This window comes from Schistocerca cancellata, chromosome 10, assembly GCF_023864275.1.
Source record: "Schistocerca cancellata isolate TAMUIC-IGC-003103 chromosome 10, iqSchCanc2.1, whole genome shotgun sequence".
Lineage (NCBI taxonomy): Eukaryota > Metazoa > Arthropoda > Insecta > Orthoptera > Acrididae > Schistocerca > Schistocerca cancellata.
In genome coordinates this window covers 227,605,679-227,632,968 of record NC_064635.1, presented here as the reverse complement: position 1 = coordinate 227,632,968, position 27,290 = coordinate 227,605,679, and the positions used below count along the sequence as shown (strand labels likewise).

The window sequence follows — 27,290 nt, the reverse complement described above, 5'->3', positions numbered from 1 at the left end:
GTGATTTGCCTTTACACAAACGACCTGTTCGGAATTGTTCATGATATCGTCTAATGCTCTGTGCTAATAGGAGGATCCAGTACCTAGCACGAAAATCACGTTGAACAGTTATCACTGTTGTCCCGACACAATTTTACCTAGAACTGAAGCAGGCGCACACTGCTGCTAGCCAGCGGGAAGCATGTAAAACTCGACAGTTTGCTCTTTCCAATAGCAATTTGTTCACCCACATATCTCAAATAACCTAATAATTGATTTTTTAAAAATAGGATGATTCTCTTTGATACACCCTGTATTTTGAATAGTAACCCATGACTGGAAACGTACAGCCGTTTTAAAACATGTTTGCTAGGTATGTTTGCAACAGGGTAATCGTGGTGGGGAGTGCTTACGTCTGATTGGCTGAAGTCATTTGACTTGCATCCTACCTCTGACCTCGTTTGAGCGACATTCACGTGTCTATGTCAGAGCAACATGGTTGAGCTCACATTTGCAGAACGCACCGATCCGATTCTTCTGTATGGCGAAGCTCACGGTAGTGGAAGAGCTGCTCGTCACCTTTATCAATATCTTTACGCACAACGTCTGGCTCCATCGGATCTACATCTACATCTACATCCATACTCCGCAAGCCATCTGACGGTGTGTGGCGGAGGGTACCTTGAGTATCTCTATCGGTTCTCCCTTCTATTCCAGCCTCTTATTGTTCGTGGAAAGAAAGATTGTCGGTGTGCCTCTGTGGATAGGCTTCAAAGCGACTAAGAGCCAAGCAATATTATTAGCCAAGAGACATTGTCCAATGAAAACCGAGCGAGGTGGCGCAGTGGTTAGCACACTGGACTCGCATTCGGGAGGACGACGGTTCAATCCTGTCTCCGGCCATCCTGATTTAGGTTTTCCGTGATTTCCCTAAATCGTTTCAGGCAAATGCCGGGATGGTTCCTTTGAAAGGGCACGGCCGATTTCCTTCCCAATCCTTCCCTTAACCCGAGCTTGCGCTCCGTCTCTAATGACCTCGTTGTCGACGGGACGTTAAACACTAACCACCACCACCACCATCCAGTGAAGCCACAACTGCAGCTCTTCTGCAACACTATGCCATGGACCGATGATGCCAAATACCTTTATGTCACCTTTGACCCTACGCTCACCTGGCAAAGGCACATACACAGTGTTGATCGCAAGGTGCAGCAACGACTTGGCGCACACTGCCCGCTCCTGCATGAAGGATCCACCCTGCCGGTCGACCGTGGCCTCCCACTCTTCTGGGCTCGTGTGGGGCCCATCATGGACTATGCTTGTGTGTGTGTGAGGCATGGGGCTCTGCGGCCAACTACCGCCAGTGCTACCTACAGCAGACGTTGAACGTCACACCGTGCAGCATATTTCATGTACCTCGGTGGTTTCTGGCACAACCGTTGCACGACCCAGCTCAAGTAATGGAGATCCTTATGCCTGCAGGACGCACAAAAAGACAAGGGAACCCCCTCGCGGCTCATCCACCAACTCGACCGATTAAATTGCGACAGAGAACAATTTTGGCGGCCAGTGGCCTTATTTGACTGATAGTGAGGCCAGCTTATTACAGCCCTGCAATTCATGTCACTATCGCTGACTAAACGACTCGCTAACACGTGGAAGTAATAAATGAAAGTTGTACACGTTGCTGTTGCAGTAAATGCCCCAGGGTAAACACTTCCTTGCGTCCTTCATCCCCAGGAAGAGCAGATAGCTGAACATGCACGCGAACCATCAGTTGGTAAGACTCTGCGGGACCACGAGAAGCTCTGAAGATGTCGAGCGCAGATGTGGACGAAACGTTAGAATCGGAAAGGTTTCAGTGCTCGTGGCCATACAACCAGGAAGATTCATCAGTGACTGTGTGACTGATTTAACTGTTTAGTAATATATAGGGTGTTTGTTTTAACTTTAGATAACTAAATATCTCAAAAATTATGCTCCATACAGAAAATCGTTGTATGTGAAGCGTTAGCATCAGTAAAGAGGACATCTGTCTGTGCTGCAAGTGGCCACTTCCTAACCAGCCCCTCCTGCGTGGGCGAGGTCAACTTTGTAATTTAATATGGGATCTCCCATTTGTATTGCGTATTAGGATTCTATGCCAAAAAATGTGTATAGTTCACTCAAAGCATCACTGCCCATTCATACTATATGGCGCTGTAATCGAAAAATATCAAGTGTGCCTGTTTTCGTGTTTCAACCGACGTATTTGATTCTACATTACATTTACAATGTATGGTAACGCAGTTTTCTGTTCTCTACAGGGTTGATTGTGGTGAGTCCCCAAATCATCAGAATGATTGATTTTGGTAGCCACCCTCGAATCCACCATCAGGTTCACTAAGTTCGCTGTTTGTCTCCATCCAACCACCGTAACCATCGCACTGGTGGAATGCAATCCACAACCATAAACGATAGCGATGGCGCACCCACCGTGGAAACACACTGTGAGCGAAGTGTGGGTGCTATTCTGTCATTCTGCGCAACGGATTAATCTGAGATGTACCCTTTACCCTTTGGCTCCTGCAAGATGCAATTTCCACCCCCACACTACTACAGAAGTCAGACAGACGCTTCTAACGTTCTAAAGAGAAATGACTGAAAAACTTTCAGCAATAAATACCTTCTGGAGTCGTCCGCTGTAAGGAAATGACAGAAAAATTCACAAAATTTCTTACGTAATTAGTGGGATACTAGAGTACTGGAGTCGTGCTAGTTAGTGTAAAAAAAACATGAAACTGACGAAAATTATTTTTTTTTTTGAAAAAATTCTGAGAAATCACAATGGCACTTTTAGTTATGAACTGAAAAAGATATTTCCAGGTTATTTTCGGAATGTGAAGCTACCTCTTAAGGATAGGATTCACTAATGAAATTTCTATATAAAGTTTAAGATTGTTATTGACGTGGCAAAATGGCTGAGAGCCGCGCCTATTCAACTTGAATAATTATCCATTAGAATGTTGCTAGGTACGCTCGAGGTTGTCACTTGTGCAATGCAGTGAAGTGTACTGTTGTGGACGAAATATGGGGCTCGCAAGAGCTGTAGCGCACAATACCATAAGCTGCGATGACTGCTGTCTGCGCCGCTCGCTGCTGACAAATAAGATAACTCTGGTTCTATCTGGATTGCCCTTCGCCAATCAAACTCTCTCTACACCTTGATGAATTCAAGGACTCCTATTCGCCCCTAGTCTAACTACTGGCGTGGTACACCGGTCGGATAACCAGTCCACTGCGATGGCACTCAAAAATTCGCTCACAGGCGTTTAACTATAACTACGTCTGTTCACACTGCACAATAAGTGTGGCGGCCAACACAGTGAACAATGCTTAATCACAAGGACTCAATATAGAGTCGCACTCCGATTCGCTCTCGACAGAGGTGCTCTCCCAGTGAAGTACTGAGGAGAGACTTGTTCCTCGCTCTTTGAGTACATGTACGAGCGCACACGCTCTCGTTACGTGTTCTCGGTCCAAGAGCAACAACGGAATGGCCCCTCTCCATGCCAGATGTGAAGGGGTATATCTTTTGGTCTCTTCCATTACTCCTTCAGCTCAAGGCGCCAGGAATATCGTCTGCCAATCAGCATTGTTCTCCTAAACCGGGAGAATGGAGTTTCGTTTCAGGTAACAAATCCGGAAATCTGTAGCATCGGCGTTTGCTGTCTCCCTGTGAAAACATCCGAAACTGCATGCTATGTTTGTAAGGAATGCATAGGCTGGGTGCTCCCACACAATGTAGTGGAATTTGCTTTTAAGCTGAACACGGGGTCGTTCTCCCTTTCACTTGGGCAAATGCTGTCTGCTCTATGGGTGGTCGCCGGCCGACATAGATAGGTTGACTCATCCTCTCCCGAACTAAAAGCTTTTGTGACCGTTGTGTCTTGAATGTGTGTTTGTACCCCAGCCTCAAGTATTTCAACCTCGGTGCGCACTTGCGATTTATTTGTTATTTGCATATCGTTTACATGAATTCATACAACATTGACTTTATCTTATCGAGTTTGGGTCGAATGAAGCGTCTTGATGTGCGGAATATGATTGTGTGGGCGGAATATGTAAGCAATGAAGGTCAGCACACTACGACATCTCACAACACATATTGTCTAAACACTCTCACCTCAATGCGCGGTGCCCCACCACATGATATGCCACTGCAGCGCTGGGGGGTTTATAAGCATGAACAGCGAACTTCTTGGCACTACTCCTATCTGGAAGCTGTTCTAGCAAGCTACGTAATTGATGTTGCATCCGATGCAGAGAAGAATGAAATAATTTTAATTTATGGCAAGGCTGCAAGCAGAGAGACAAGGGGACTCACCAAAATCAAGTACCCCAGTGGTGAGAGGCAAGGGGACTCACCAAAATCAAGCATCGTAATGGTGACAGGCAAGGGGACTCACCAAAATCAAGCACCCAGTGGTGAGAGGCTAGGGGACTCACTGAAACCAAGCATGCAAATGGTGAAAGGCAAGGGGACTGACCAGTATCAAGTATCCTGATGGCCACAAGAAACTGTTACATCTACATTGTTGTTCCTGGATCATGCTAAACATAATTTCTAACAAGTCATTGAAACATGTAACCATATTGTACTATAACGTCAAATGTGCAAGACTAAAGTAAATTTAGAACACAAATATGAACTCAATATATAAGATATGCACCCAACAGGATACATAAGTTCAATGTAAATACCATGATCAGGTTTCGATACCACTAAGGACGTCTTCTTCATAAGGAAGTCATATAAATTGTATGAGATTATAATTGTCAACATACATGGTGAGCTAATAAGCTCAAGTTAAACAGCACAACATGAACTGTTAGAACACAAAAGTATACATTGACATCATAAATGAAATGTAGGATCAAATGTATCTGTTATTAATTGTGAATTCAGGCACACTTGATATTTGTGGAATGCAGTAAAATAAAATGTGTGGAGAGTTCCCATTTTAAAATACAAAGTTGACCCTCCATGCACGAGGCATGGTTTGGAGGTAGCCAGTGTCAGCTTTTTGGTTCAAATGGCTCTGAGCACTATGGGATTTAACTTCTGAGGCCATCATTCCCCCAGAACGTAGAACTTCTTAAACCTAACTAACCTAAGGACATCACACACATCCATGCCCGAGGCAGGATTCGAACCTGCGACGGTAGCGGTCGCGTGGGCAGCTTTTTACTTAGAACAATATTTTTTTCGTGTGATGCGTCGTTTTCGGGGTATTTAGTTGTCTCAAGGGAAAACAAACACCTGTGTATGGCGGCTTCTCTGAAACCATATGGGCTGATTCACCGTTACAGCTGGTGGAGTGGCCAGGTGGTTGGAGGCGCCATGCCGTGGACTGCGCGGCCCCTCCCCCTGGATGTTCGAGTCCTCCCTTGGGCATGGGTGTGTGTCTTGGTCTTAGCATAAGTTAGTTCAATTAGTGTGTACATCTAGGGACCGATGACCTCAGCCCTACAGATTCACACTTATTTGAACTGTTATGGAGTAAAACGGACTGATATGCTGCACTGTACCTTGGGACAGAGGCTCGAGAAGGAAGCGCTCTTGCTCTGGGCAGGACTGTCGCCCGTTGGCCATGATACCCATGGCTGCGTTGAGCGGCTCGTCCCTCAGGAAGAACTGACGCAGGAAGTCCACCACCTGTGGGCTGTCCCTAACCGTCAGCTGCCGGATGGCGTAGGGCACCGAGGGCATGTTGCAGGTAGTGCTGCGAGCTACCTGTACATAGAGGAAAAAGCTGTAAAAATGGAGGTAACTCCAAAAACATTCTGTGTTGAATGTGATGGAACTCGGTCAGGAGTTTAATAAAATACACTGACGAAAATAAAAAAAATACGAAAATGACGCACCAGTAAGGAGCCATCCGAATAAGATGGAAATGGGTAGATATGATGTGCATTTACAGCCAAACAAATGATTACAGTTTCAGAAAAGGTGGATTATTTGTTCAACATTGTGTGTTGGTTCACTTCTGGCCCCTACCCAAGAAGTTATTAACCTTGCCATTGACTGTCCTCCTGATGGGCACAGTGCCTAATTCTGTCCAAGTGCAGCGTTTGATCATCAAAATCTCTAAAGAGTTGGAGGGCCCTGGCCACAATGATCCAAACATTCTCATCTAGGGAGATGATCTTACAACATAGCTTGCCTAGATAGGTTTCAGCAAGCATAAAAACAAGGTGTAGAAACTCTTGCCGAGTGGAGGTGGATGCTATCGTGCTGAAATGTAATACTGGGGTGGCTTTCCATGAAGGGCATCAAAACTGGGCATAGAGTATCGTGAACGTAGCGCTGTGCCACAGATGACCCACCAAAGGGGCCCTGTTATGAAACGAAATGGCACCTCAGACCACCACTCGTCGCTGTCGGGCCGTTTGCTGGGCGACAGCCACGTTGGTCTCCCACTGCTGTCCACGGCATCTCCAGACAAATCTTCTACATCTACATTTATACTCCGCAAGCCACCCAACGGTGTGTGGCGGAGGGCACTTTACGTGCCACTGTCATTACCTCCCTTTCCTGTTCCAGTCGCGTATGGTTCGCGGGAACAACGACTGTCTGAAAGCCTCTGTGCGCGCTCTAATCTCTCTAATTTTACATTCGTGATCTCCTCGGGAGGTATAAGTAGGGGGAAGCAATATATTCGATACCTCATCCAGAAACGCACCCTCTCGAAACCTGGCGAGCAAGCTACACCGCGAAGCAGAGCGCCTCTCTTGCAGAGTCCGCCACTTGAGTTTGTTAAACATCTCCGTAACGCTATCACGGTTACCAAATAACCCTGTGACGAAACGCGCCGCTCTTCTTTGAATCTTCTCTATCTCCTCCGTCAACCCGATCTGGTACGGATCCCACACTGATGAGCAATACTCAATCTTCAGCCTGGAATCTCAATGACTGGAGTAAAATTGTCTTCAGTGATGAGACACGCTTCGAACTGAACCCTGATGACCAACGAAGATGTGTATGGAGATGCCCCAGACAGCGGTGGGACACCAACCTGGCTGTCACTCGCCATCTGGGTGGACAATCAGGAGTGATGGTCTGGGGAACCATTTTATTTCATAGTAGGGTCCCTTTGGTTGTCATCCACCGCACTCTAAGAGCACAGCAGTACATCTATGATATTCTATGTCCAGGTTTGTTGCCCTTCATGGCAAGCCATCCTGGTCTTACGTTTCAGCACGATAATGCCCGAACACACATGGCGAGACTTTCTAATGCTTGCCCTCATGCTTACCAAACCCTGCTTCGGCCAGAAAGATCGCCAGATCTCTCCGTAGTAGAGAACGTATGGACAGTTATGGTCAGAACTCTCCAACAAGCTCGGGATTTTGAAGATCTGACACGCCAGTTGGATAGAATTAGGCATGATATCTCTCTGTAGGACATCCATCAACTCTATCAATCAATGCTGAGCTGAATAACTGCTTGCATAAGGGTCAAAGGTGGAGCAATGCGTTATTTGTGAAGCTCTTTCTTTTGAATAAATCATCGAATTTTTCTGAAATTGTAATCATTTGTCTGTCTGTATGTGTACATCACAGCTATCGATTTCTGTCTGTATAACTCTTTCGTGGTGCGTCCTATTTTGTCTTAGAGTGTATAAAACTGAAGTTTCACCCTCACACACACACACACACACACACACGCGCGCGCGAGCGCGCGCACGCACACGTTCCGTTTCTCCTCTTCTACAATTTCCCTTGTGCTCTTCCAAACGTTTAGAAACAGTTCTTTTAGTGGTACCCACATAAACATCACCACAGCTGCATGGGATCCTATACACTCCAGATTTTTCCAATGGTTTGCGAGCGTCCTTGGCAGGCCTAAGGTATTCCTGTATCTTCCTGGTGGGCTTGTAAATTATATACGGAATATTACCATAATTTACAAACCCACTAGAATCTCCGAAGGCCGTTGTCACGAGGGCCAGACGACAAATCGAGCAACATTCCCGGGGTATCGGGCTTTAAAAAAAGGAGGATGCGGCTGGTATGGCGACGTTGGTATTTCGCCGCAAAACAGCAGTCAAAGACGTGGGACTAGTGCGTTATAGTGTCAGAGAACTTGTGTGTTTGATGAACAGTAGTTGTTGTTCATTCCTTGGTTGCTAATGTAGCAAATAAAGTACTGTAGCATACTAAATTATTTCATGTCTGGTTATTCTGGTGGAAAAAGTAATGGAGGCGAATCTTGGCGAGGAGCAGTTTGGCTTTAGACGGAATACGGGCACTAGAGATGCAGTAGGGCTCCTCCGAATCTTGGGAGAAAGGTTTATCGAAAGAGGAAGAGACCTATATATGTGCTTCATCGATCTAGAAAAGGCACTTGACAACGTGGTTTGGGACAAGCTGGCGACTATAATGAGGAAAAAGATAGTAGACTGGAAATCCAGAAGACTTCTAACCTCATTATATCTTGAAACTTCCCGGCAGATTAAAACTGTGTGCCGGACCGAGACTCGAACTCGGGACCTTTGCCTTTTGCGGGCAAGTGCTCTACCAACTGAGCTACCCAAGCACGACTCACGTCCCGTCCCCACAGCTTTACTTCTGCCAGTACCTCGTCTCCTACATTATATCTTAATCAAAAAGCCTTGTAAACTCATTATATCTTAATCAAAAAGCCCCAGTTAAAGTGAGAGGAGAAAGTACAAACTGGAAAAGGAGTAAGGCAGGGATGCTGTCTATCACCTACCCTTTTCAATCTCTACTTGGAAAATATGATTGACCAATGCACACTAGATGAGAAAGGAGCAGAAATTGGGGGAAGAAGAGTAGAGTGTTTGAGGTTTGCTGATGGCATGGTCCTTCTAGTAACGGGGGAAAAGAATTACAGGATTTAGTGGACACCATCGAAGCTAAAGGGAAAAATTATGTAATGAAAATTAACACAAAGAAAACAAAATTATTGGCTCTAGGAGGAACTAAAGAAATAAAAATTATGCTGAATGTAGAAATATTAGAACAGGTGCAAAATTTTAAGTATCTTGACATCAGAATAGGCACCGACTGGAAATGCAGCACAGAAATTAAAACAGGGATAGCTATGGATAAAGGCGCATTTTATAAGAAAAGGAGAATTTTCTGCAGCAGTCTGGACAGAGAACTCCGGAAAAGATTCATAAAATGTCTTGTATGGAGTGTTCTGTATGACGCTGAAACTTGGACTTCGAGGAAGAGAGAAAGGCTGGAGGCTTGTAAGATGTGGACATAGCGAAGGATGGAAAGAATAAGTTGTATGGGCAGTAAAAAATGAAGAGGTACTGAGAAGAGTGGGAAAGAAAAGACAGTTACTACATGTAATGAAAAGAAAAAGAAATTGGATTGGGCATATATTAAGAATGAATGAAGGACTGATAAAAATCGTTTTAGACGGTTATTTAGATGGGAAAAGGAAGCGAGGAAGGAAGAGATTTCAGATACTGGATGACGTGATGGACGGTACAACATACAGCAGCCTTAAGAAGGAAGCAATAGATCGCAGAAAATGCAAAGGACCTGCTAATATAGCAGAAAACTAATGATGATGATGATATTCTGGTTTATCGTAACTCAAGAAAGTAACTACTAAAGGACAAATGTTTTCCCTTATTACGCGTAATAGTCTTCTTGAGAAACAGCGGAATTCGATAAAATTAAACGAAGTTCCAACGTCCGATGAAATCGTTGTCTGGTTATATACTGAATTTGCGGCTGAATTAGTCCCTCTTTCGACTATAATCTGTGGTAGATCCCTCAAAAACAAAAAACAAACAAAAAATACACGCCTAGTTCTTGGAGAAAAGCCTAGGTCACACCTGTCTACAAGAAGAGTAATAGAAGTGATCCACAAAACTACCGTCCAATATCCTTGACATCGATTTATTGTTGAAACTTAGAACATATTCTGAGCTCAGTCATGTAGAGGTATCTGAAACAGAATGACCTCCTCAATGCCAGTGACCATGGATTCCAAAACTTTGATTATATGAAACCCAGCTCGCACTTTTCTCACATGACATACTGAAAGCATTGGATCAACGCAATCAGGTAGATTTCTTGATTTACGAAAAGCATTTGAGTCAGTACCACACCTACGCTTATTGATAAAAGTACGCTCATAAGGGATATCAGGTGAAATTTGCGACTGAACTGGGGAATTTTTGGTAGGGGAGACACAACATGTTATCTTGGATGGAGAGTCATCGTCAGATGTAGGAGTAACTGGGTGAGCCCCAGGCAAGTATCTTGGACTCTCCCTGTTTATGTTGTATATTAAGAACCTTGTAGAAAATATTAATAGTAATATCAGGCTTTATAATGATGATGCAGTTACATGTGATGAAATACTCTGAAAAGAAGCTGCATGAATGTTCTGTTAGATCTTGATACGATTTCAAAGTGGTGCAGAGATTAACAACATGCTTTAAATTTACAGAAATGTAAAATTGCGAGCTTCACAAAACGAAAAAAAATTCTGTCAATGGAACTGGCCAACTCATACAAATACCGGTGTGTAACACTTTGTAGGGATATGAAATGGAATGACCACATAGGTTTATTCGTGGGTAGACTTCAGTTTATTGCTAGAACGCTAGGGGAATGCAATCAGTCTACAAAGGACATTGTTTACAAATCGCCTGTGTGACCGGTTCTAGAATATTAATCAAGTGTGTGGAACCCGTACCAAATAGGACTAAAGGGGGATAATGAACTTACACAGAGAAGGGCAGAACGTACGGTCACAGGTTTGTATCATCCATGACAGTGTGTCACAGAGATACTGAAGGAATGGAACTAGCAGATTGAAGTAAACTGTCCCGAGAAAGATGTAGAGATCAATAAGCATCTTGCATTACACAATTCGTACTGTAGGTCATGTTCTTCTTCAGGGTTCAAGCTATCTCCTTGCCACATTTCATCTAAATCGGTACAACGAGTCACTAAAAATAAAGTTAAACATCATGCAAGATGCAGCAGTTTTTACGTATATCAGTGTCCATGACGTCATATATATATATATATATATATATATATATATATATATATATACACTCCTGGAAATGGAAAAAAGAACACACTGACACCGGTGTGTCAGACCCACCATACTTGCTCCGGACACTGCAAGAGGGCTGTACAAGCAATGATCACACGCACGGCACAGCGGACACACCAGGAAGCGCGGTGTTGGCCGTCGAATGGCGCTAGTTGCGCAGCATTTGTGCACCGCCGCCGTCTGTGTCAGCCAGTTTGCCGTGGCATACGGAGCTCCATCGCAGTCTTTAACACTGGTAGCATGCCGCGACAGCGTGGACGTGAACCGTATGTGCAGTTGACGGACTTTGAGCGAGGGCGTATAGTGGGCATGCGGGAGGCCGGGTGGACGTACCGCCGAATTGCTCAACACGTGGGGCGTGAGGTCTCCACAGTACATCGATGTTGTCGCCAGTGGTCGGCGGAAGGTGCACGTGCCCGTCGACCTGGGACCGGACCGCAGCGACGCACGGATGCACGCCAAGACCGTAGGATCCTACGCAGTGCCGTAGGGGACCGCACCGCCACTTCCCAGCTAATTAGGGACACTGTTGCTCCTGGGGTATCGGCGAGGACCATTCGCAACCGTCTCCATGAAGCTGGGCTACGGTCCCGCACACCGTTAGGCCGTCTTCCGCTCACAGACCCAACATCGTGCAGCCCGCTTCCAGTGGTGTTGCGACAGGCGTGAATGGAGGGACGAATGGAGACGTGTCGTCTTCAGCGATGAGAGTTGCTTCTGCCTTGGTGCCAATGATGGTCGTATGCGTGTTTGGCGCCGTGCAGGTGAGCGCCACAATCAGGACTGCATACGACCGAGGCACACAGGGCCAACACCCGGCATCATGGTGTGGGGAGCGATCTCCTACACTGGCCGTACACCACTGGTGATCGTCGAGGGGACACTGAATAGTGCACGGTACATCCAAACCGTCATCGAACCCATCGTTCTACCATTCCTAGACCGGCAAGGGAACTTGCTGTTCCAACAGGACAATGCACGTCCGCATGTATCCCGTGCCACCCAACGTGCTCTAGAAGGTGTAAGTCAACTACCCTGGCCAGCAAGATCTCCGGATGTGTCCCCCATTGAGCATGTTTGGGACTGGATGAAGCGTCGTCTCACGCGGTCTGCACGTCCAGCACAAACGCTGGTCCAACTGAGGCGCCAGGTGGAAATGGCATGGCAAGCCGTTCCACAGGACTACATCCAGCATCTCTACGATCGTCTCCATGGGAGAATAGCAGCCTGCATTGCTGCAAAAGGTGGATATACACTGTACTAGTGCTGGCATTGTGCATGCTCTGTTGCCTGTGTCTATGTGCCTGTGGTTCTGTCAGTGTGATCATGTGATGTATCTGACCCCAGGCATGTGTCAATAAAGTTTCCCCTTCCTGGGACAATGAATTCACAGTGTTCTTATTTCAATTTTCAGGAATATATATATATATATATATATATATATATATATATATATATATATATCCTGAACTATTTGTCGTACAAAGATATAATTTTGCACCTATATTCAGTGGTATATGTGACGAGGACAACATTTTTTTTCTCTGCCTATTTCGATTGCAAAAGCGCGCAATTTGTTGTGGGACATGGTAGAATATCTTCGCTTCAGCCCATGAAGTTTCACGTTCCAGGCAGAGAGCTGTCACTGAGTTTCTTTTGGCGGAAAACCAGAGCGTCAAAGATATTCATAGGCGCTTGTGGAATGCCTACAGAGACTTAGCGCTGAAGAAAACTCGTTGTGTTAGGCGTGTGTCATTATCGCAACGAGGTTGCGCAAACCTGTCCAACCTCCCGCGTGCCGGCCGGTCCCACACAGCTGTGACTCCTGAAATGTTGGAACGTGCGGACACTCTCATCCAAGGTGATCGACGAATCACAGTCAAGCTCCGCACTGCTCAAGTGGATGTCTCTGTCGCCTAGTGCTGACACACTCGTGCAACAGTTGGGGTATTTAAAAGTGTGTGTCTGCTGGATTACTCGTCGAAGAGGCTAATCGTTACAATTTCTATCGAATACCGTCACAGGCAATGAAATATGAGTTCATCACTTCGAACCAGAAACAAAACGGCAATCCATGGAGTGCTGCCACACAGTTCAAAGCCGTACCCTCAGAGGGTAAAGTCATGACGATGCTCTTCTGGGTCGCTGAAAGGGTTATTCTGTTTCGTGCCATCCCTCGTGGTGCAACTATAAACTCTGAAGTTGGAGAACGACTTCCGCGTGTTCGTCACCACAAAAATGCCACATCTACATGGTTACTCTAAAATTCACACTTAAGTGCCTGGAAGAGGGTTCATCGAGTCATTTTCATACTACTACTCTACCATTTGTGACGACTGCGATTCTACCCTGTCACTAAGTATCGCCAAAATACCCGAAAATACCGTGTTAACTAATGCAGTCAAAATCAAGTCGTATCTAAATAGACGTTTCTCCAGATTTTACCTCCCAACACAATCCTGGCCGTGCATTTATCCCATTTTAGCATAGAATAACCATATTAAATAAGATTCAAGGACACTGACAAAAAAATTTGCTTCTAACATCAATAAACAAAAGAATACCAAAGTTGAGTGATGAACCCACAATTTTACACGACTCTCATCCAAAGTAATCACAACCTTTGAATTACCCACTATAGAATGTTAGCACCAATAGCAAGCGAGCTTCATTGTCATTGGTCGACGTTTAAGAAATTAATGGCGGACGCCCTTGTCCAAGTAGCAAAGCATTACAATACTTCTGGTAAATGTTACGGCACTGTAATTTAGACACATTTCTTCCAAAAGTTATAAAAAAATAGACATGCAGCGGCAGCGGATTTAAAATGTAAAAAAATGGAAATAATTAAAAGGGAAATGGCTACTGCTAATGAAAGTCAACAATGTCTTCATAGAACACACCACTTCGCGGAGAACACTTATATTCTAAAGTAGACAAATGTTATGTGAATGTCAGCCAAAAGGAAAAGAAATTACAAATTAAAATTGTTTGCAATAATTTTGAGTCTTTGAGAGGAGAGCGCTGCTTTTAAATCTTATCTCGTGTGTTGTGACGATGGTCGCGATATCGACGGCAGCTGGCTGGTCCTGGTGAAACGCTGAGATCTGCTCCCACGGTCGTGTGATTGCAGCTGACCTTTTTTTCCCTCGTAATCGGGCGGGCGGTGATATTCATTAAGCTATAAATCTGATTACAGAGGCGTTTTACAGGCCACAGGCTGGTCGATGTAATTGTTGTTACAGATGTTCGTATGTGCACAGTTCTAATGTTTCTGGCGCACATAATTTAAGTTTACTTATGCCACACACAGTTCATAAAACTTGCCGACCGCGAATTCTGTAGAAAGTCAATTCGTATTATGAGAGCCGCGATCGCGAAAAAGTGTCTTGGGCGGGAATGCACTCACACACAATAGACAGGTCGCGGAAGTTCAGAACAACTGTTACTGATTATAGGCGTGCGGTCGTTCATCGAAACGCGAATAAATACGTACGTTCACAGTACCTGAGTGTACGAAAACACAGTCAAAATACAAGCGCAGTTCATTTCACAGACACAGAGCTACAATACCGTCCATTCTCGGTTGCATTGTCATATTTACTTCGTCTCACGGCACTGTCTCAGTATTTACTTCGTCCAGTTTCTACACTCACTATTATCATATCACGTCCTGGTATAAAACAGTCATTAAAAACGTACATCGCTTGCCACTAAACTCAATCTTCACCAGCTCGTAAAAGTCACGACTCCCACAGTAAAACATGTGTCCGTCTCTCTAGCTACCCAACAACACACGCCCGCTTTGTTGGATCGACTATCGATATTGCTCTCTCTCAATACTCTCGCCCACAGTTTATACAACATCAAAGTAAACTACATATATCTTTACACAACTATTTTCTACCAAACTTATTACAGTAAACGATAAACAAAAAAAATTGAAGCTTTCCACAATCAATAAACTCTAAACATATTTATCTACTTACAAAAAAAAGAAATAATTTCCAGTTACATATTACATCTAGAAAACAACTTTTATCTCTATATTTCTATATTACAGGACAAAAGAAAAATGCGCTACAACATCAAAGATATATGAACAGACGGAAAAAAACAAGATAAATATATATCTATCGCAAAATAACGATGTCTTCACACATTCCACTCTCGAATGGCGCGTGGGAAAAAGGAACACCTAAATCTTTCCGTTCGAGCTCTGATTTCTCTTATTTTATTATGATGATCATTTCTCCCTAAGTAGGTGGGTGTCACCAAAATAATTTCGCATTCGGAAGAAAACGTTGGTGACTGAAATTTCGTAAATAGATCTCGCCGCAAAGAAAACCGCCTTTGTTTCAGTGACTGCCACTCCAACTCGCGTATCATATCAGTAACACTCTTACCCCTGTTGCGCGGTAACACGAAACGAGCTGCCCTTCTTTGCACTTTTTCGATGTCCTCCGTCAATCCTACCTGGTAAGGATCCCACACCGCGCAGCAATATTCCAGCAGAGGACGGACAAGTGTAATGTAGGCTATCTGTTTAGTGGGCTTGTCGCATCTTCTTATAAGTGTTCTGCCAACAAAGCGCAGTCTTTATTTCGCCTTCCGCACAATATTATCTATGTGGTCTCTCCAATTTAAGTTGCTCGTAACTGTAATTCCTAGGTATTCAGTCAAATTGACAGCCCTTAGAATCGTGCGATTTATCGTATACCCAAAATTTATCGGATTTCTTTTAGTACCCATGTTGACGACCTCGCACTTTTCAATTGCCACTTTTCGCACCATACAGAAATTCTCTTTTGACCATTTTGTAATTGGAATTGATCGTCTGATAATTTTACGAGACGGTAAATTACAGCGTCATCTGCAAACAATCTAAGGGGGCTGCTCAGATTATCACGTAGACCATTTATGTAAATCAGCATTAGCAGAGGGCCTATGACACTACCTCGCGGAACACCAGATATCACCTCCGTTCTACTCGATGATTTACAGTCCATCACTACGAACTGTCATCTCTCTGAGAAGAAATCACGAACCCAGTCACACAACTGAGACGATACTCCATATGCGTGCAGTTTGATTAATAGGCGCTTGTGAGGCACGGTATCTAAAGCCTTTCGGAAATCTAGAAATATGGAATCGATATGAGATCCCTTGTCGACAGAACTCATTACTTCATGGGAATAAAGAGCGTTCCACAAGAACGATATTCTCTGAATCCGTGTTCATTATGTGTCAATAAGTCATTTTTTTCAAGGTGATTCATAATGTTCGAGTACAGTATACTCTCCAAAATCCTACTGCAAATTGAGGTCAGTGACATCGGTCTGTAATTCAATGGCTTACTCCTATTTCCTATCTTGAATATTGGTGTGACGTGTGTTACTTTCCAGTCTTTAGGAACAGATCTTTCGTCAAGTGCGTGGTTGTATACGATAGCGAAGAAAGGCGCTGTTCTGTCTGCATACTCTGGAAGGAATCTGACTGGTATACCATCTGGACCGGAAGACTTGCATTTCTTAAGTGATTTGAGTTGTTTCGCAACAACTAAGATAAATACATTCATGGCAATCATGCTAACAGCTGTTCTGGTTTCGAATTCTGAAATATTTACTTCATCTCCTTTCGTGAAGGAATTACGGAAAACTGTATTTGGTAACTCCGCTTTAGTGGCACCATCATCGGTAACATATCCATCGCTATCGTGCAGTGACGGTATTGACTGCTTTTTGCCACTGGTGTACTTTACATAGGACCAGTATCTCTTTGGGTTTTCTACCATATTTTGAGACAATGTTTCATTGTGGAAACTATTAAAAACATCTCGCATTGACGTCCACACTAAATTTCGAGCTTCCGTGAAACTTAGCCAGTCTCGGGGTGTCGTTGCCCACGGCAAGGTAAAGCCTCAAACAAGCCTGTGCACTTGAGAGGAGCTCACAGAAGTTCACCGGACTCTTCTCCTTCATCCACCTTGCAGCCCGGATCTCGCACCTTCCGCCTTCTATCTGTCTGCCCCAACGAAGGATACACTCTGCGGGAAGCAGTACGTGAATGATGGGGAGGTTAGTGATGCAGCAAGACGTTGGTTCCGACGATGGGCATCAAAGCCGGAACGTGCGACCGTGCAGGCCCTCCCAGTAGGGTGTAAGGCCGCTGGACTCAACGAAGATTTTGTTGAAAAATAGGATTTTGTAGCCAAAAGAGTGGGGAGTAACACCGTGTTTTTGAATCCTGAATAAAACCACTCTGCTTTCAGAATAAAAAATGTATTGCTTTACTTATCAAAAGCCCCTCATAAAATCCTCAGAGTGCATATCCAAACTAGTATTCAGAAACTAACATCTTGCAACTGGTGAACAATACTATCAGAGCACCACAAAATGTCTGACAGCTGGCGCTGGACAGCAAAACGTCAGTGACTGCGCATGACAATCGTGTATAAAAGGAGCTGTAATGAGAGAGAGAATCAGATGCGCCAGCAATCGCAGCATATTGACGTTACCTGAAAAGGTGCTTTTAGTGAAGCTGTATTATCAGAAAGGGGAATGTGCTAGTTCAGCGTTATGATCCTATCGCCATAGGAAGGGGATTCGAACGGCTAAATGTCCGTTGACAAATGCAGCTGTGGCGAGAATGATTTCGAAGTTCGAAGCCGTTTGTTTATTAGACGATAGACCCCGTAGTCGCCGACCGAGCACAAGGCGTAATGCTGCTGAGACAGTTCAGGAAGAAATGGAGACCGTAGCAGGTTCGTCTATGCACGGGGAAGTCAGCGCTCGAGCAGTCGCACGTTGCATCGGCATTCCGTACACTACTGTTTGGTTGGCACTTACAACGGAACCTCCCCATCGCACCCCCCTCAGATTTAGTAATAAGTTGGCACAGTGGATAGGCCTTGAAAAACTGAACACAGATCAATCGAGAAAACAGGAAGAAGTTGTATGGAACTATGAAAAAAATAAGCAAAATATACAAACTGAGTAGTCCATGAGAAGATAGGCAACATCAAGGACAATGTGAGCTTAGGAGCGCCGTGGTTCTGTGGTTAGCGTGAGCAGCTGCAGAACGAAACGTCCTTGGTTCAAGTCTTCCCTCGAGTGAAAAGTTTTAATTTTTTATTTTCAGACAATTATTATCTGTCCGTCCGTCCGTCCGATGCGATCACTTTTTTGGGAGTGATTATCACATCCACAAGAAAACCTAAATCGGGCAAGGTAGAAGAATCTTTTTACCCATTTCCCAAGTGTACAAGTTAGGTGGGTCGACAACATATTCCTGTCATGTGACGCACATGCCGTCACCAGTGTCGTATATAATATATCAGACGTGTTTTCCTGTGGAGGAATCGGTTGACCTATGACCTTGCGATCAAATGTTTTCGGTTCCCATTGGAGAGGCACGTCCTTTCGTCTAGTAATCGCACGGTTTTGCGGTGCGGTCGAAAAACACAGACACTAAACTTATTACAGTGAACAGAGACGTCAATGAACGAACGGACAGATCATAACTTTGCGAAAATAAAGAAAATAAAATTTTCACTTGAGGGAAGACTTGAACCAAGGACCTCTCGTTCCGCAGCTGTTCACGCTAACCACGAGACCACGGCATTCCTAATCTAGTCTTGTCCTTGTATTGCTTATGTTGCACATGGACTACTCAGTTTGTATATTTTGCTTTTTTTTTCTTAGTTCCACACAACTTCTTCCGGTTTTCTCGATTGATCTGTGTTCAGTTTTTCAAGGCCTATCCACTGTGCCAACTTATAGCTAAATCTGAGGGGGGTGCGATGGGGATGTTCCCTTGTTAGGTGTACCCTCCGATGCTATCCGTACAAAATCCATCGGCATCATGAACTGTTACCCGGCGATTTAGTAAAGCGGAGCGCATTTGCGGTGTGGGCGTTTCAAAAGATGGCGAAAGATGACGATTGTTTGAGTAACGTGTTGTGGACCGACGAAGCTCATTTCACGCTCCGAGGGTCTGTCAACGCCCACAACTGCAGAATTTGGGCTACCGAAAATCCTGGAACTGTTGTGGAAACTCCATTGCACGACGAGAAAGTCACGGTATGGGTTGGATTTACCACATCTACCGTTATCGGACCTTTCTTCTTCGAGGAAATGCTTGATTCTGGTTTTGTAACTTCCACCGTGACGGGTGAGAGGTACGCCGACATGTTACAGAATCGCATCATCCCCAGCCTGGCTGATAAACACCTGCTGGAACGTACGATGTTTATGCAGGATGGCGCTCCACCCCATATTGCTAGACGCATGAAAGATCTCTTGCGCGCGTCTTTTGGTGATGATCGTGTGCTCAGCCGCCACTTTCGTCATGCTTGGCCTCCCAGGTCCCCAGACCTCAGTCCGTGCGATTATTGGCTTTGGGGTTACCTGAAGTCGCAAGTGTATCGTGATCAATCGACATCTGTAGGGATGCTAAAGACAACATCCGACGCCAATGCCACACCGTAACTCCGGACATGCTTTACAGTGCTGTTCACAACATTATTTCTCGACTACAGCTATTGTTGAGGAATGATGGTGGACATATTGAGCATTTCCTGTAAAGAACATCATCTTTGCTTTGTCTTACTTTGTTATGCTAATTATTGCTATTCTGATCAGATGAAGCGCCATCTGTCGGATATTCTTTGAACTTTTGTATTTTTTGGTTCTAATAAAACCCCATGCCATTCCAAGCATGTGTGTCAATTTGTACCTCTCTATCTACATTATTCCGTGATTTATTCAGTTTTCAAATTCATACTGACTTTTTGATCACCCGGTATTTACTGTCAAAATTTTGGTTTATGGCTCCAATTCTAAACCTGTCCACAGAATGGGTCAAACTATAATATCGGCTGTCTCCTGACTACTGTGGCGTGGACAAATTTTTAAGGTTGCACACACAACATGAACTCCAAAACCAGAGGGAGGAATTCCGGCCTAGTCGATTTGATGTCGAAGTGCGCTGCTCTGCTGAAGCAGAGGACACCCAAAATTGTAGAAAACAATTTGGCCTGTCCGACAGCGGTCTTGCTCCCTAAATACTGACCAGAGTCCCAAACAGCACCCGTAGACCACACAAAGATTCCATTTGGACTCGGCTATATGCAAGATACGTTCATGGGATTTTCGACCTGGAAAAAGCGTTCGACAGTGTAAAATGGTGCAAGATGTTCAAAATTCTGAGAAAAATAGGGGTAAGCTATAGAGAAAGACGGGTAATATATAATATGTATAAGAACCAAGAGGGAATAATAAGGCTGGAAGACGAAGAACGAAGTGCTCGAATTAAAAAGAGTGCACGACAGGGATGTAGTCTTTCGCCCCTGCTGTTCAATCTACAGGCCTACATCGAAGAAACAATGACGAAAATTAAAGAAACGTCTATAATATGGGATTATAAATCAGGGTGAAAGTGAAAAAGGATTGCAGAATGTGTTGAACGGCATGAACAGTCTATTGAGTACAGAATATGGATTGAGAATAAATCGAAGAAAGACGGAAAAATGAGAACAGTGATAAACATCACGGTTGGTGAACTTAAGGAATTCTGCTACGTAGGCAGCAAAATAACCAATGACGGACGGAACAAGCAGGACGTAAAAAGCAGACTATAGCTGGAGTCACGAACGATGGCGGTCCAGTTTAGGCTCGTTATGTGCACCTATGTCACGCATTCTTTGACAGCCAATGAACGTTCAGGAGTCTTCTGAATGCCGTAGCTAAGATGAGCATTAAGCGTGATCGTGGCGAATTGTTCAGTGAATTTTTATTCCGTTTGTTGCGAGTTATCTTCGCTGATGATGGTGGTAAGTGATACATTCCGCACAAGCAAGGGAGAGACATAATTCGCGGGATAAACGCTTTCTTTAAGCTGAAAGCGGAAAGCAAGCTCATGTGCGTAACGCAACTGTCGCTTGGAATCGTCAACAATCTAATCCTACTCCGCGCCTGTACATGCGCGAACCGCCATCGTTCGTGGACCGGACTTTAGCAACGGACGAAAAAGAGGTTCCCGGCGAAGGGAAGTCTACTGGTCTTAACGTAAGGAAGAAAGTTCTGAGAATGTACGTTACGGACACAGCACTTTTTGGGAGCGTGTGAAACCAGAACAGAAAAGAATCGAAGCCTTTGTGATGTGGGGCTACAGAAGAATCTTGAAAATAAGGTTGACTGATGAGGTAATGAATGAGGTGGTCTTCCGTAGAATCGGCGAGGAAAATAATACGTGGAAAAACACCGCCAAGACGAAGGGACAGAATTATAGGACATCTGTTATGCCATCAGGGGATATCTTTCACGGTACTAGAGGGAGTTGTAGAGGATAAAAACTGTAGGGGAAGACAGAGATTGGAATACATCCAGAAAGTAAGTGAGGACGCTGCAGTTACTATTGAGCCATGGTAAAAATTGCTGTTTTGAAGAGCGCGCCGAAGCGCGTAGTGTGAAGCAGTCGCCCTCCGTTTCTGGCGGTGGCGCCGCTGTGGCAATCGCAGCTTTGGTGTCTCCCCTCTGGTGGGAAAGGGGAAAGGTAGCTTGTTCCCGTGCATTTTAGGTGCGCTATGAGCTCGCCAACGAGTCGGTCTGGGTCAGTCTCTCGTCCCCAGCTTGCTAGTCTGTCTCCCGTCCGGATTTGTGGGGCAGTTAGTGTCTGTCTGCCGTTCGGAGTGCTAGTATGTCTTTCGTTCGGATCAACCTTTAAAGCCGGCAGAATGAGAGTCTTGCCACTCCGCCAGTTAAGAGAACTCAGCGAGTGGTCGCCCGGTCGGGTCTTCGTTCCTGCATCTGAGTCTGCGCGTTAGGCCGCCAGTTTGCTCAGGCATTGGTCACTGGCGGTTGGATCGATAGGTAGGTCGGTGGCTCCACTGAGACACAAGACGACTTGTCCCTCTTGAGCGTCGGCGCATGTGAGTCCAGTGGGCCGCGGCGTATAGTGAGGGGTAGTGACTTCGCGGTCGACACGAGAGTAACAGGAGTCAACCCACAACATCGGTCTGGCCGGGGCGAGCTGCGACGCCGTGAGACGGGAGCTCGGCGCGCCTTCCTGCGTCCGTTGAAGCGGCTGGCAGCGGACGGTTCGGGAGATCGATTTGGGGGTGCTGCGCCAGGTCTTCTCGAGAAATCGCAGTTTATTAGAAGTTAAGTGATTCGTGATATCTTGTTTGATTTACTCTCGTTAAATTTTACTTGTTTTCTTGGTGAGGTCACCAGCCGTTTTGCTTTGGGGTCGTCCCACCATTCTTCTCCGTTTGCCCATCCGCGGGAAGGTGGTTGTTTCTAAATTGGGTGGTCCGTTTTTCCGTTGTGGAGTAGGGGCGGGTTAGAGCAACCTGCGGTTCGGTTTGTTCGGTAATCTCTGTCATGTTTGTCGGATTTGGTGTGTTAACGAATGTATTGCTTGGAGTGTAACGGCCTAATACCAGAAATATGTTTTGATCTTTGGAAACTATGATATTATTGCCTATGATCTTGAGAGGGGGTATCTGTGTACTGTAGAGTATCTTAACTATTGTTTGGCCAACCTTGTAGAATTTTATGAGCTTTTATTTAAATGATCATTTTAGTATATAAAGCTGCCACCCTTTCACCGTAAGACTTTTCTTAGAAGTTAAAATCAAGTTGCACCTTCGGTGGCAAAGTTAATATTTTAATTTTTAATCTTTTGTGCCATTTCCATCCCTCCCACGGGGGTGCATAGTTGGTGTGCTTGTGTAAATTGTTAAAACTTTTAAAGTAATCTGGTGTGTTGCAGATTTGCACCAGTGTAGTCTTTCAGAGGCTGTTGTGAGCGGTCGTAACTATGGCCGTGTCAAAAGGGAGCGGCAAGGTTCTCTGCCCGAGAGCTCATTCAGTCAAAACTTGTTTCTTTCTGCCTCTGAATAAATTGTAACTTGATATTTAGAGGGTGCTTTCCGATCATAATTTTAAATCTGTTTCTTTTAAAAATGCTTTTAGGCACTATTAAAGTGAATCAAATTCCCATTTGTTAAAAGGAATTTGGTTATAATTACATCAGTTACTCTTTGATAACTACTTCCATGCCTACATGTGTGATTAAATGTGTTAATGTTCTTTATGAATCGCTAGGAAATAAAATAAATTTTAAAGAATATTCTTTGAAAATAGATCACGGTTCAACTACCCTGAGATGAAAAGATTGTCACAGCAATGAAATTCGTGGCGGGCCTGATCAAACCAGTCAGAAGACTGATGACCACAAAAAAGCGCCCTCAGTCTCAGATAGAAGAGCGCAAAGCAAATACAAAACGCATTCTGAGGCACTCCACTCAGGAATGACACTGACTGAAGAGTCTCGCTTAAGCGGGAGATCGTGGTATGGCAAAATGTCTCGGCGCGTTTGTTTTATCATCAGAAGAGCGCAGCACGTGATACAAGGACGATGCTAACCTATGAAAAAGTAGCGGGGCACACACCTCATCAGGACAGACGTCTTCGTCGTACACAGGGGTGTAGACGTTCTGTAGCGCAGGTTCCTGTGTCCAACGGTCGCAGACGTTTGAAAAAATCAATGAACTAACAGTGTGATAAAGAGAACCACGCCACACTGCTCTGCCGCAAAAACAGTCACACCAGACTTCAAACTGTTCCCTGCCTGCAAGAGATTTGCCTTCACGTGTATGGTCGACCACGCAGAGCACTCCATCCACCACCTACGACACACGAGAAATTACAGTTTTTAATTTGTCTATGGAACCAACATGAGAAGATACGGAAAACACGAAAATATCAAGAAATTTTAGTGGACTTTTTAATTACAGCGTTCAAAAGAATTGTTGTGAATATCGGCAAACTGACAGGCCAAAAAACTGTTTAACAACAGCAAATAGAAGGGCTCCTATCAAAATCAAGACGCAACAACAGCTAGTGTAAAGAGGCCTCCCAGTAAAGTGTACGAGGGTGTAGAACGAAATTTTCACTCTACAGCGGAGTGTGCGCTGATATGAAACTTCCTGGCAGATTAAAACTGTGTGCCGGACCGAGACTCGAACTCGGGACCTTTGCCTTTCGCGGGCAAGTGCTCTACCAACTGAGCTACCCAAAACGAGTCACGGCCCGTCCTCACAGCTTCATATCAGCGCACACTCCGCTGTAGAGTGAATATTTCATTCTAGATACATCCCCCAGGCGGTGGCTAATCCATGTCTCCGCAATATCCTTTCTTTCAGGAGTGCTAGTTCTGCAAAGTTCGCAGGAGAGCTTCTGTGAAGTTTGAAAGGTAGGAAACGAGGTACTGACAGAAGTGGAGCTGTGAGGGCGGGCCGTGAGTCGTGCTTGGGTAGCTCAGTTGGTAGAGCACTCGGCCGCGAGAGGCAAAGTTCCCGAGTTCGAGTCTCGGTCCGGCACACAGTTTTAATCTGCCAGGAAGTTTCTTGTACGAGGTTGGTTTGACAAATCTACTAAATTTCCATGAAAGAATGGAACGTTTTTGTTGCCCTTGATGGTTGGTATGCTCTATTATTCCATGGATCGTATAAAGAATTTCAACAACGTACAGCATGCAATTCCTTCTTGACAGCAGTCTCACCTGGTCGGCGTATCGACTGTGATTGAAAACGGAAGACCGAGTTTCGTGTTGTTATCACACTTATTTATTTGAAGGGCTGGACTGCCACATAAATCAAAACAGAACTGGACGAAGTCAACGCGGACTCTGCACCGTCACTGAAGACCATATACTTTTGAATTCAACGAATTTAGGCGAGGACGGACAAGCATCGAAGACGAAGCACGCTCACGTCGCCCAGTTAAGGTCACCCAAAGGAAACCACTAACAAAGTACGTGCCGACGTAATGCAAGACCGCCGAATAAAAACAGGCATCGCAACTGAGTGACTGCATAATATCCTGTACAGAGAATTCGGTGTGAGAAAGCTGTGTGCGAGAAAAGTGACGCGATTGCCCTCAGTCGACCAAAAGCGTTTCAACACAATGTCTGGCGAAGTTTAATTATAGTGTGCAAGACCTTTAGCGCAGATCTGTGAATGTTGATGAAAGCTGGACTCAGCACTACACATCAGAGTCAAATCAGTGGACAAAGACTGGTGAAAGTGCACCGAAGAAGAGAAAGACCATTTTGTCAACTGTTGAGATGGTGACCACTGTTAACTGCGCTCCTGCTACGGTCGCAGGTTCGAATTCTGCCTCGGGCATGGATGTGTGTGACGCCCTTAGGTTAGTTAGGTTTAGGTAGTTCTAAGTCTAGGGGACTGATGACCTCACATGTTAAGTCCCATAGTGCTTAAAGCCATTTGTAACATTCGACCACTGTTTTTGGGATACCCAAGGAATAATCCTTATACATTACTTAGATAATGAGAAGATCATAACTAGATCCTATTACTCTTCATTGTTGGAATTTTTGAGACTTGGTCTGGCTGAAAAAGACCAAGGTTCGCTGGCAAAAAAGTGCTCTTTCACCAGGATAATGCAACATCCCACACATCGGCGATAACAATGGCGAAAGAGCATGGAATGGGTTTTGAATTGGTTCCTCATCGACTCCATTCACTAGACTTGGCCCAAAGTGACTTCTTTCTGTTCTGTAACTCGAAAGTTTGGCTTACTGGGACGAAATTTTCATCAAATGACACTCGTATTAAGTGTCGAATCATTTCCCATTTACGATGTTCGATTAGCTATGTAAGCTTATGAGATAATAATAAATTAAACAAAGAGCGCGAATAATAACTTGCGCAAGCTACTTACCACTCTTAAAGACAAATCTAGAGTAGTAACTTTTCCTTCGGCACTCGTCGAGCGTAGCAGACAGAAACAATGAGTCTGTAATCTCCGCGTCTTCTGTAGCAGTGCTGACAACGGAAGAAATGAAACGTACATATATCGGGTTTCTCTATTTTTTGCAATTTTCTGCTCTTCGTCGTACAATGCGCAGCTGACCAGTGGTCACACAGCTAATAACGTTCGAGTGCCGCTTTCGGCACCACTATATATAAAAAAAAACCGGCTTTGTACTAAACTGAAATGCGCTGACAAACGTTATCTTCACGACGGGGAACGTTGGTTAAAGAACGCAACCGACTCCGTCGTGTAGTTTCTGTCAGTAACTTTCCGATACCTGTATCGTCGGCTGATTGCTTTCTGACTATGTTTTGAAAACTGTACGGACGGCTTCACAACAGATAACTTGGAATATACCGAGCCGGCCACACACCATTAACAAATTATCTCAAAAGTGGAGCGACTGCAAGATACGAAGCTTATTACTTCCGACAAGGAAATGCGTGTAATCATAAACAGGCATTTTCGTCTACGTCGCAAAATTATGAAGTACATCAAGAAACAAGGTGTGGAAATTGCCGTAACAGGAGTTGTGGATGTAAAGAGCAATGTAAGTTGTAGGTTGGATAAAGTGTTTTGTAAAATGTGCATAGTTAGTTACATGTTCCACAGATCATTCGAAAGATTTCTTATCGACATGATGTTAGTGTCTCTAGTATACCCGTCGCTCGCAAGTCGCTCTTTTCAGTTTTGAGCGCTCAGTGAGCACGTAAAGAGGCCCAGAGAAAAGTGCCACCTAGCTATTCAACCCACATAACGTGGTTGTCATGGGTTTTCTTCTTCATGACAGTTCTCGCTCGCACTCTGCAGGGGAAATGAAAATGCTCCTGAGACGTTTTCGACGGGAAGTCTTTGATTATCGACAATACAGCCCGTAATTGGCTCCCAGTGAGTTTTGTTTTTGCTCACATGAACCGCTGGCTATGAACACAACATTTTGGCACAGGCAACGAGCTACAGACAGACCACTGCCTTTTAGGACGAGGGCACTGGAAGGTTGGATAAGAGTCTCCGCAGTGCCGCATGATTGTTAGCCGCGCGTGCCGTATGATTGTTCTCCTGCCTGGGTTACTTCCCTTCAAGTGGACTCTCCCAACATTCCACTGTTTCGTTTATCTCAGCCAGCGTCAGTAGTGTCGTTGGTGTGTATCGTTACGTGTTGACGTGAACGTTTAAGTTTAGTTCCTTTGTTCGTTTGTTTCGTTTTTGTCACTGTTAAAATGCTAACCATTGAAGAACGTGTGTTTTCAGTCGAACAACTGTTCAAAGCTGGCGGTAAATACACAGTTTCAGTTCGTCAAACATTTAATTCAGTTTTCACAGTGACAACACTCCCACATCGCGATACTGTGCGAGATTTGATTAACAAA

The 27,290-nt window shown here is 44.7% G+C and overlaps 1 protein-coding gene and 1 non-coding gene across 2 annotated transcripts in view; both read right to left on the bottom strand.

Annotated features, from left to right (window-relative positions):
- The window catches only part of LOC126106778 (arylalkylamine N-acetyltransferase 1-like), a 61,688-nt gene extending 55,957 nt beyond the window's left edge, over positions 1-5,731 (bottom strand). The window contains exon 1 of the mRNA XM_049913156.1: positions 5,551-5,731. Coding sequence (XP_049769113.1) covers positions 5,551-5,731 — 181 coding nt within the window. The remainder of the gene's footprint in view (positions 1-5,550) is intronic.
- Positions 5,732-8,486: 2,755 nt separating this feature from the next.
- Trnal-caa (transfer RNA leucine (anticodon CAA)) lies at positions 8,487-8,561 on the bottom strand. The gene has a single exon. It is a non-coding gene; the product is annotated as a tRNA-Leu (tRNA).
- Between the last annotated feature and the right edge of the window lie 18,729 nt (positions 8,562-27,290).